Source organism: Capsicum annuum, chromosome 7 (genome assembly GCF_002878395.1).
Source record: "Capsicum annuum cultivar UCD-10X-F1 chromosome 7, UCD10Xv1.1, whole genome shotgun sequence".
Classification (NCBI taxonomy): Eukaryota; Viridiplantae; Streptophyta; class Magnoliopsida; order Solanales; family Solanaceae; genus Capsicum; species Capsicum annuum.
In genome coordinates this window covers 24,436,830-24,448,638 of record NC_061117.1, presented here as the reverse complement: position 1 = coordinate 24,448,638, position 11,809 = coordinate 24,436,830, and the positions used below count along the sequence as shown (strand labels likewise).

The window sequence follows — 11,809 nt, the reverse complement described above, 5'->3', positions numbered from 1 at the left end:
TTAATTGAAAAAGTTAAAATTTGTAATCTAATTCTTCTCAATTACTTAATTTCTTAATTACAGATACAAAATGAATAATATTTTTCAATTACTTTATTTTCTAATTTAAAAGACAAAAGCTGAAGTATAATTCTTCTCAATCACTTTTTCTCTTAATTAAAAAGAAATCTGAAATCAATTCATTTCATAAATTAAATTCTTTTCAATTGAAGTACTTTTTTTTTAAAATTAAGAAAAACTAAAGTTTGAAATCCAATTCTTCTGTATTGCTTTTTCTTAATTAATAAAGAAAAATCTTAAATCCAATTCTTATCAATTAATCTTTTTTTGGTAACTCAATTACTCTTTTCCTTAATGAAAAAGCAAAATATGAAATCTAATACTTCTCATTTACTTTTTACTAAAGGAAAAATATGAAGTCAAATCCGTATCAATTAATTTTTTTCCTTAATTAAAAAGGTAAAATCTGAAATTCAATTCTTCACAATTAATTTTTTTTCTTATTTAAAAAGCAAAATTCATGATCCAATTCTTCTCAACTACTTAATACAAAGTCAATAATTCTTTTCAATTACTTTATTTCCTAATTTAAAAGACAAAATCTGAAGTACAATTCTTCTCAATTACTAGTGCTTTTTCCTTACTTATAAAAAGGCAAAATACCAAGTCCAATTGTTATCAAAAGTGCAACACACACACACTCACTCCTCTCTGCTTTTTCTCTCTTTTCACTTGTCTTTCTTGCGTTTCAACTTTAACAATTGTATCCATGGAATCTTCAAAGAGTGGTGAACCACAAAACTTGCCTATGTTTACCAAGAAAAGCTCTATTACTAATACAGCTATGACCAAAAAAGGCGTCTATGTTGCCATCTCTTACATGGCTTGTGCTGGTAATTACTCTTTTTATTCTTTAAGAATAAATATGGATTCTTTGCATGTTTATTTATTCAACCCTCAGAAAAAGGGATAAATTTTTGTAGCTCTGCTCTTCTTCTTTTGGTGTTTATCATGATCAACATTGTTGTACTTAAAAATTACTTCGAATTTGATCCTCTTATGAGCAACGCGACCATGTTTCAATTTATAAATTTTTTATCTTTCTTCGATTTTCTTTGGCAGTTCTCTTGGTCATATTCAATAAGGCAGCTCTTTCATCTTATAAATTTCCATGCGCAAACGTGATCACACTTTTTCAGGTAAGTTGTTTATGTTAGATTTATTTGAGATGCAGAATTATCACATGCTTTGTACTGATTTCCTAGTCGTAAATGTTTAGTAAAAAATGGGAAGCTGTGCACTGCACTATTGTTGCATTAATCATCCATCTAATATCTTTGGTTGTCATATTTTAAGTGAAGATTAAAATTTTTACACTTGTCGAAGGTGGACTACATGTCAACATATTTCCTTTTATCGGCTCCCATGACACCTAAAAAAGGATAAAAATCTTGTTAATGCCTTAGGAGTTGGATGCGGAAAATGCAAAGAAATTCGTTTGATGGACAAATTGAGGTAAAGCAGGACTTCAGCTGAAGTTGCTGAGCATACTTGACTTACCTGACTAACTAATCTATACCATTGCTTATCAATTTGTCATCATTATACTTCCGTGTTCCAATTTAATGCACTTTTGACAGAATATGAAGAAATGGTCCATTTTTTCTCGTTCCATCTCCGGGTGATAAACATGTTTGCTCGGTTAAAATTTATGCAAATAAAACAGTTGCATGTGTGTATATAGGCATTATGATGTTTTAGGCTTGAATGACATCAATTTAGCACCCTGATCTTGGATGTTATATCATTTGAATTGTATGCAGCTTTAATTGCTCTGTAGACCAAAATACTGCTAAAATCTGAATTGTCATTTAGTTGAACAACATTGGACTTTTAGGAGATATGATAATTTCTGGATTGTAAGGTTAAACATATTTTAATAATATGCAGATGCTAAGTTCGAGTTTGATCCTCTATGCTTTGAGACGCTGGAGAATTATATCTTTCACAGTTCAGGATTCACATCCTGTGGTTACGCGCACCACGGACCTCGTACCATTAAAGGCAATACTGCGTTGTACTCCCGTGGCGTTATCATATTTGCTTTACATGGTAAGTATTATGACTCCTAGCCATTTCATCTTCTTAATTACTGTGTAGTGTTTCTTATTTTCTTTTCATTTGATTCTTAAGTAAATCTGCAACATTTCTTTTTTTTCTTCTCTGGCAGCTGGTGTCTATGGAATCTATTCGTGGAATTAGTGTTCCTATGTACACCACTTTGAGGCGGACAACTGTTTTCTTTACAATGGTGGCAGAATATTTTTTAGCAGGGAAAAAATATTCGTCATACGTTGTTACATGGTGAGCAATGATTCTAGCTTTATCATCCTTTTTGTATATACAAACATATGATACAAAGAATACCTAGTAATTGCTTAGATGAGTATCTTTTATACTAGTTTAATTTAATATCTATGTCTTCAGGAGGTTTTTACGTGTAGGACTTTACTATTTAATTTTCGAGTCTTTACGACACACTACCAAGTGTCCCTTCAGTGTAGGAATAATCATACTCGGTGCATTTCTTGCTGGTGCTCGGGACCTGTCTTATGACTTCTACAGCTATACCATTGTTTTCATCTCAAACATAACCACAGCATTATACCTGGCGTGTATATCTAGGATTGGTATCTCTCTCTGTCTTTTTTTACTGCTTTATGTCTTCTCAGTTGAGTCTCCTTGAGTTTCATGGACAAGTTTTTGATATATCCCGATATCTCTTTTATAGGAGAATCTAGTGGCCTTAACAGCTTCGGCTTGATGTGGTGTAATGGTAAGAAATTGCTATGGTTATACTGACCGTGTATACAGCGGTACGTAAGGACATTGATCTGTTTGTATTTGACAATGTGATACGCTGCAGGTATAATATGTACACCCATTTTGCTAATTTGGACAGCATACAGAGGCGACTTAGAAGCTACAAGAAATTTTCCATACTTGTACACCCACGGCTTTCAGGTGCTTTTATTTCATGAAATCCTCTTTAAATTAGTTCTTCAGGGTAGTGTCTTGTTTACTAGCTTTAACATAGTGCATATTTTACCAAGATATCCATATGAATTGGCGTATAGTCATAGAGGACTTGGAAATGATTTGGAATGAGTTATTAGTGCTAAGGGTAATAACGAAGAAAGAAAATTATTTTCTCATGATTTGCAAAAGTAGACACGTGAAGATCTATTTTTAGTATAGTGAATGGAAAGAGTAGGTACTTTCAAGTGGAGAAAAGATAGCATGATGAAAGATTTACTCGTAACTTTCAAGAGGGGTTTCGGTGCCTTTATTCATTCGAGATTCATTCAGAATTAACAATTATATAACATATCTTCAGTCTGTTTTGAGTTGAATTATTATTTCTGTGCACTCAACAAGTCTCTTTCTGTAGAACGTTGCCATTTCAGTTCATCATACATACCTTTTTGAGGATAAATTGAGCATTTGTTTATTCTTGGAAATTTTTGTACGCAATGAACTGTAGTAGAACATCAGCTTTTCATATAAGGAGTAAAATATTTCAGACAAACTTACATAATTAATTTGTTCTACACGTAATACTACCATTAATTTATATCCCAAAAAGGACTCAAATATAGGTATTTTTAACATTTTGGAACCTCCCTAATTAACCATTGCGAACAACGATAATTATGCCTCAGTCCCATGAAAGTTGAGGTCGGCTATATGAATCCTCATTGACAATGTCGCTCAAAAGCAACCTTTGTGAGTTATGAGTTATGACTATTCTTGTTATTCACTAAACATAGTTCTGCTTGAGACTATTATTATTATTTTTTTTTGCATGCTAAATTTTTACATTTTTGCAGGCTGTGATTTTTCTGTCATGTGCTCTGGCTTTTTTATTGAACTATTCTGTATTCCTAAATACAACTATCAATTCTGCACTAACACAGACAGTCTGCGGAAATCTTAAGGTGTGTAATATGTTTCTCCAATCTATTATCATGTATGCGCATTTTGCAGGAATATTTATGGAACTTTTTACAATTCACTATTGTAGTGTCATTTCCTAAAGGAACTCAAAAGAAACACATATAGAAAAGTAATTTCTTTATTGGCTAGATGATTTCTCAGAATCCTCAATATCTTTGTTGTTCTCAATTGTAATATAGGAACAGAATAAATGATGATGCTCTTCATGAATTAATATTCCTAATTAAGATGAGGACAATGCTAAAAAGAACATAAACCAAGGAGAAGCTAGGATTTTTAGTTTATTCGTTCTAAACCACAATCCTTTTTGTTTACCGTGGGTTCTTAATAGATTGTTTATACATATCGAATGAATTTTTAAACATAAAGTTTCCTAACCGGTAGCTAAAATGGTGGCTCCACCCCTGAACTATATAAGTGGAAGAATGAAAATGAAGAAAGCCCCTTAGATTATTTTTCTTTTCTTGTAGATTCCTTTCATGTATGTGTGCCTTTCCCCCCGACCCTGCTAACATGGGATGCTTTGTGCACCGGGCTCTTTTGTAACAACTAATGACTTTCATGTAGGACTTGTTTACTGTTGGATTTGGCTGGCTAGTTTTCAGAGGACTTCCATTTGATTTGGTTAGTATAACACATCCATTACAATATATTTATGATTAGTTTTAATTCGTTACCATTACTGATATATATATTTATATCTACCATTTTGTCAATGACAGCTGAATATTGTTGGCCAGTGTCTTAGCTTTCTGGGATCTTGTCTGTATGCTTACTGTAAACTCAAAGGCATTTAGCTGTGCTTAAATGTTGTTCATCATCTTCAGGAACATTCACTATCAATCTGTAATATATTCAAATGTTTAAATCTCTTATCTTTTGGTAGAAATCTCTATTATGTATTTATAGGGAAAATTCATGTTTATATCATATCATATAGATTTATTATTATAAAGAGTAGTTCGGTGCACGTCTATGTATAAGAAGGACGCAACTAATCCCAACATAACTAAGTTCATTATAACTTTATTAAAATCAAATGACCCCTAAAATATACTACTTAGGGGTCATTTGGTTTGAAGATAAGTTATGATATAATTAGCTATGTTGGAACTAATTGTGTTGGAATGTGACCTGGTATTATTTCTTATTGTCAATTTGGTTTGTCGTATTAAAAAAATATGCACGCATAATTTCCAAGAATAAGTTATTGTTTACAAAAATATCCTTCACCTTAGTTGGCTTTTTATATTGGTGATGTATAGAAGGATTTGAGAGGATATTTTTGTTATTTTAAAGATTTTATCCTAAGATAAGTTATCACATAATTACTATTCCACCTAGAGGTAAGGGTAACTTATCTCAGTTTCAATTATTAATCTTGAAATAAGCTATCCCAAACTTTGCAACCAAACAAAAGTTTAAGGAGTATTTAAAAAATTTCTCAGAATTATCTCCCCTTATACCTCACACCAAATGTGTCCTACGTATATATTAACGAGATGTGTTATATATTTATTGGATTGGCACATATTAATAGTGTTTTTAAAAGAGAGTGGGGCGGGTGTTATAAAATATGTTCCATGAATACAAAATATACGAAGACGAACACAAGGTGAAGGGTTAATATTATGAACACAAGAAGAAATACGTGCAAAACGCTTTCCTAAAAGTAATAGTTGCTCCCAAACAAGCCTATGGAATTCTGCACTAAGCTAATAGTGAAAAAAAGTATCTGAAAAACAAGAACTTTAATTTGACCTTTTGGAGAAGAAAGATTTATTTTTGGGAAAAACTGTAAAGACACTCTGTGTTTTTTGTAAAACTTACATTGAAAATTAAAGAAGTTGGATATAAATAGAGTAGGTGGAACCCAAAGGATGAAAGAATACGCCCTTTTATCGAAAAGAAACAAATCGAAACGACACACCTTTCATTTGAAAGACAACTCTTTATTTAAAACTTTTTATTAATTTAATTTAAACACAAATTAATCAATCCCTCACTTTTTTAAATATAAACTAGGACACAAAGATCAAGTTATGTTCACGCATAGAGTAATGTATCTTTCGATTTGAATAGTACCTTAGTGCAATGTCACAAGACCAAATTGAAATTTCCTGTAGCATAAAAGCTTTGAACGTGTTATTATTTGTGATAGCATTGGTGATGCTACATACGTAAGCATTTCATTCCCTCTTTCCACTCAACATTCATAGCACTTTTATGGCATGTTCTGTACAAAATTCATGAACATTTATAAGAGCAAATCCAACTCACAATCAAAGCGACATTACTTCTATGTTCATATAGGTGAAGTTCTTTCAATGTCTTTGTCATATTTGTGTAACCCTTTAAATTTTTTTAGAGCTTTCGTATCAAATGTTGTATAAATTGCAAGTATATGTGAAATTAAACTTCATGTCTTTGTAGTATTGGAAGTGATTTATACATGTATTTAGTTCCCAAGTAACTGCGAATTCATAGCCAAGTCAAAACCTCCCTTACCGATTGATTTCTCATGAAGTGTCTTGCTATAATTAGCTTCAAACGAGCATAACTCCTATATTATATAGTACTTTTGATCTTAAGACCCACCAAATGATAGATGTTTGAATTAGCTTTCCAATGCTCCTAATTTTTCCTTAATCCGATGTTGAAGTAAAAAGTTATGACCATTTTTTTGAAGCCTTGTCAAAGTTGTCAGTGGCCCAAGACTCTGATGCACAACTCAGGAGTTGAACCGACGAATCATGGAATCAAGTATTGAGTAGGGTCTAAAAAGCAGAAAAATTACTCTGATTTCCACATCTCTGGCCCAGGACTCATGAGTTAGACCCACGACTCGTGAGTTGGAGTCATGAGTCGGGTTATGAGGGCCCTAAAACCCATTCGATTTCCATGGGTTGAACCCAAGACATATGAGTTGGACCCAAGGCCTGTAGACCAAGCCATGGTAACCTGTTTTTGGAAATTTTTTTGGGTAAACTTAGGGGCATTTTGGTTATTTTTCTTATGAGGTTCGACCCTTATATGCTTAAAATCTCTTTTGAACAATTAGTTACGATCTTTTTTTAAAAAAATATGTGTCACGACTCAAGCTGGGGCCCTAGTCCTGATGGGTATCCCAAACCTTGGAGGTTCAAGAACCCTGTTCTAACTGGCAATCACACTCATAATTCATACACTATATAAATGCGGAAAAAAATAAAACGGAAACATGGTCATCTTCTTATTCCAAATATGTCAATATGGAAATAATTTCACAAAGAATCAAAATATCTAACACCAGTCTGCGAAATCTCTATCAATACTGAAAATAACATCTGTATGAAACCAGGACAAGGCCCCTAGCTGGACTATGAACTAAAAACCAAATGAAAAAATCACATGAAATAAGTCCTTACAAATAAGGGAGGCTCACCAACTCCAAGCATATTACAAAGATCTACTGCTTAGTAGGACCCCGAGACTGAGCCTCAGAACCTGAAATATAGGGGGTCAATACAAATGTACTGGTACGTAGGATAATCCAAAAAAAATATACATTATACAACATAGGTGAGAGCATTTCATAAAACATATCGGTATAAAACATTAGAAGAACACATAGGCTTAATATGATAACTTTCCAAACAACTTCTTTAAATCATGACGCTTCTCTTTATTTCTCTTTTGAGCTAGATGGTACACCCTACAATGTGTAATTTCATGGGCTATATGGAATTCTCCCTTGACTCAACGGCCAAGGCCCCAACCTGAGTTTGCCGCAAAGGTTGCTGCAAGGGTTGGAGCTTTACATCTCTACCACGCCAGTGTACAATCCTTCTTTTAGGGCAACATGAACTCATGTCATCAAATCACGATTATGGGCCATGAGTTGTTTAAACTCATGCATTCTTCGGGAAACCATCTAACTTTTTTAAGCCCAATTTTGGACTCTTTAAAACATATCTTCTTCAAAAAGTTATTTCTTTCCTATTCTGCTTCGGGTACATCATAATAGAGTATCGTCATACCTAGATTTGCAAGCCATATCACAACCTCTCTACTACCTTTTTTCTTATTTCAAAAGGTATTTATTGACCACCCAAAGTATCTACTTTTTATACAAAAGTTTATATTTCAAAACAGTTGGAAACCAATCAAATCTCTATTTAACACAAATCTGCAGTGATCACCCTTTTTAATCAATCTAAAGCCATCCCTAATGGGGAACATGATCACCTATAAAAACAAGTAAAAATACCATTTCATTATCTCATAAAAACAATGCAATTTGTACATAAAAGTCCATTAACAGACTCAAGCTTTTAACAGTTCTTACAATCAATTCACCATATGCAAACTCAATGAATTTCATAGCAAAAGAAGGAATTACATATCCCGTGCTCTTATTTAACTTTACAAATCTTGATATTTCATGGTCACATAAAAATAATTCAAGTTTAAAACACCACATCACAATTTCTTCAATACTTCATCAAACCATAGGGTTTCAATGCATGTTCGTCAGCAACTTTGAAACCAATTTCCTATGAATACACATATACTCTTTAAAACTAGTTTAAAAATAGTAAATTCATGCCCATGAGGTTTAGGATAGTCCCACGTACCTTAAGTTCCTTAGTTTGGAGATTGAAACCCTAATCTTGACTCTTTTCTTGGAAATCTTGAACATAAAGGTTGAATTCTTGATCTTTGGGGAAGAGTTAGGGTCTAGTTTGGAGAGAATTTGAGAAATCTTTGGCATATAATGCCCAAATGACAAATTAATTTGGTGTTATTATGATTGGACCTATGGGGAAAAGATGAGACTTCCCTTCGAAAATTAAATTTGCAACTGAATCTCGGTATTAGAGTCCATCACGTTACGTCAGAGGGATCATCGCCATAGGCACCATGATGCGGTACAATCGCCGTGACCTACTATTTTCTTGATCTAAATATGGCTCAAACCTCATCCGAAAAATCTAAAACATCCCCGAGATATGCCGTTTATACCCCCGAACATGAAATAGCTCGTAAATATACGTCTCGGGGTCAGGAAAATCAATTTAGAAATCATTGAAGTTAAGGGCTTAAAATATGACTATGTCCTTCAACACTTAGGAAAATTTCAAGCCATAAGCCCCTTAACATGCAACTAAAGCTGAATTTAGCTATGAATAGTACGGGGTATTATAGTTTGGGTCCATAAACATAGGAAAGATGGTTTAACATTAGCCTAAAAGTGTGGGGTGTTACATTATCTCCCTATTAGGATCATTCGTCCCCGAATGATGGGTAGGAACTTGTTGAAGCTCTAAAAGTATTGAATAAAGAACGTAACCTTGCACTAAACATTTTTCCTTAACCAAATATGCAAAGGCATCGATAGAGCAAAATAACATAGAGCTTGAATACTTGAAAGATTAGGTTACTGAGACATCATTACTTCTAGTTTGGAGGTCAGATAATAATAGAAGTTGCATAAAAACTCGAAACTTGGGCATAGGTATGAATTCAATACATAAGACATTGGTAGAATATCTTCATTAACTTAAAGTAGGAGGAGCTTGCTTGAGTAGGAATAGACTTTATCATGACTCTTTTTGAAACTTAACACCTCAAGAAAATTCGGGAACTACCTTAATTCATCATCTCCCCCTTAGATCAAAGTCACAATCCTATACTTGAGGACATATCTTCTCATTAAGTCTACCAACACAACCCTCAACACAATGGGGTATCACCATACACATAAATGCTAAACTCCCCCCTGATAAACTATACTCTAAATGCATTATTTTTCGGAAATGATACTGATAACTTTTGCTAGACTCTATAGCCATCACCCTATCACTCCCACTCTCATTACCATACCCATCCACACTCCTTATCACATAATGATCCATTTTTTACTACTTAACATGCCAATATTAGACCTCTACTCATATACTTACATTCTTAAAAAAAATTGTAAAACTATACCGAATACGCATATTGCATACCTAAATTTACTTAGTTAAACTATAAAGAACACCATACAGCAACTCCCCAGACTTCTAACGTGAACTAGGTACACATGACATTCATACATATAAAACTTTATCTAACAACATGCTACCTTGGGGTTAAGCTTATCATTATATACTCACACTCTTATCCACTTAATGATTCAACCATAATTCATCATTTACTCTTTTTCTCATGTGTATATATACATCACAATTGCCCACTCATTATACCACAAGTTGCCAATGTAGGCTATTGTACACATTAAACCAAGCCTACTACTTACTCCCCCAAAACATGCATAATTTAATCTTAAGCTATAGTCTAGCATCTATCATGTCCACCGATGAAGCATGCCAAATATTATACTAGTCCATCGAATTGGGAAATCAACCCAACTACCTCATTTCACTTAACTACTACCTATGATCACATCCCTTCCATGACATTACTACTACATCTCAAAATCCACTACTCACCTTCTCACATGTAGTACTAGTTTACAACTACTAAAGAAAAGAATGTCAAGGGGGTAAAGTCACATAATAGACATATCCAACCTTAATCTTATATTATAACCCATTACGATCTTATCTACATATTCTACTTTCTCACATCATACTTACTTACCCAAGCATACATTTAGACTACCTTCAAATTCCACTTATGCCAATGAGTCCCTACCCATAACTTATTGACTAATCTAGCCCTTTTCATTCACAGCCTTTAAGTAATTTCTACGACCATCATAAATATTCATTCTGAGATCCTTTCCTATTTTGAATAAATAATAATCATAGCTAGAAACTTCCTCTATATACTACCATACACTCTAAAAATTTTGCTACAATATTAGCCGATCACCGTAAAAGAGCAACCCACCCCTCAGTCAAGGGTTATACCACTCAAACTACTTATTTATGCAAAATTCATCGTCACCCTAACTTCTAACCTCGTGACTTCATACCACTAACTTCGGGATCATCTTACTACCAATAGGGTATGATACCTTAACACATAATACTACTCTGGTGGAAATATTGTTCCAACATTCTAACATATATAGCCACCATTAAGCATGACATCTACAACAAAAATTTTGAAAAGGACTGAATACACTTCATATCACAGGTTCAAATGCATGATTGATGTAGATAGGGGTATAAGCTTAAATGAATACACTTTAAAGAACTTATGGACTCCCCTCAAGTCCCTATGTAATTTCGTAATCTTTTATGACTTAATTAGAAGGGACCACCTAATTTAGACTCTAAGATTCTGCACTTTAATTGAGTCAACAATGAGACATAGTCAATAAAATCAGAGTAAAGAAATAATCTGGATAAGTTACAAATAGACAACACAATGGCACGATCTAGAACATTAAGAAAAGTGAAACATTCCTAAATGTCTAGTAGTTTCCTCCTTATAAGTATGGCGCGCTACACATCCATACAAAGGACTCTACCCAACGTGACTTTGTCGACACCCTAGGACCATGAACCATGCTCTGATAACAAGTTTGTCATGACCCAAGCTGGGGCCCTAGCCGTTAGGGGTGTGCAAAAACCGAACCGACTGATAAACCAAATCGATAAAAATGTTACTGGGTATTGGTATTGGGTTATTGGGTTAGCGGTTTTTTATTGGTTTTATAAATAGTTTTATTGGGTAAATGATTCAGTTTTGGTTTAGCTTATTGGGTTATCGGTTAAAGTGATAACCTAATAAAGATACACTAAGTTACTATTTTACCCCTATTTGTGTTATATATATAAATATTTATATTACTTTA

General features: G+C 33.5%; 1 protein-coding gene across 2 annotated transcripts; it reads left to right on the top strand.

Moving 5' to 3' along the window:
- The first annotated feature begins 671 nt into the window (after positions 1-671).
- On the top strand, positions 672-4,987 carry LOC107852733 (UDP-N-acetylglucosamine transporter UGNT1). 2 transcript variants are annotated; one of them, XM_016697771.2, is made up of 10 exons: positions 672-893; positions 1,123-1,199; positions 1,951-2,112; positions 2,231-2,364; positions 2,488-2,690; positions 2,792-2,836; positions 2,927-3,024; positions 3,891-3,998; positions 4,585-4,641; positions 4,740-4,987. In XM_016697771.2, the coding sequence occupies exons 1-10, from the start codon at positions 770-772 to the stop codon at positions 4,812-4,814; spliced, it is 1,083 nt and encodes a 360-aa protein (XP_016553257.1). In that variant the 5' UTR covers positions 672-769; the 3' UTR covers positions 4,815-4,987. The 2 variants fall into 2 exon arrangements, with proteins under 2 accessions (XP_016553257.1, XP_016553258.1); XM_016697772.2 differs by having other exon boundaries at positions 2,626-2,690; positions 4,740-4,946.
- The last annotated feature ends 6,822 nt before the right edge of the window (positions 4,988-11,809 follow it).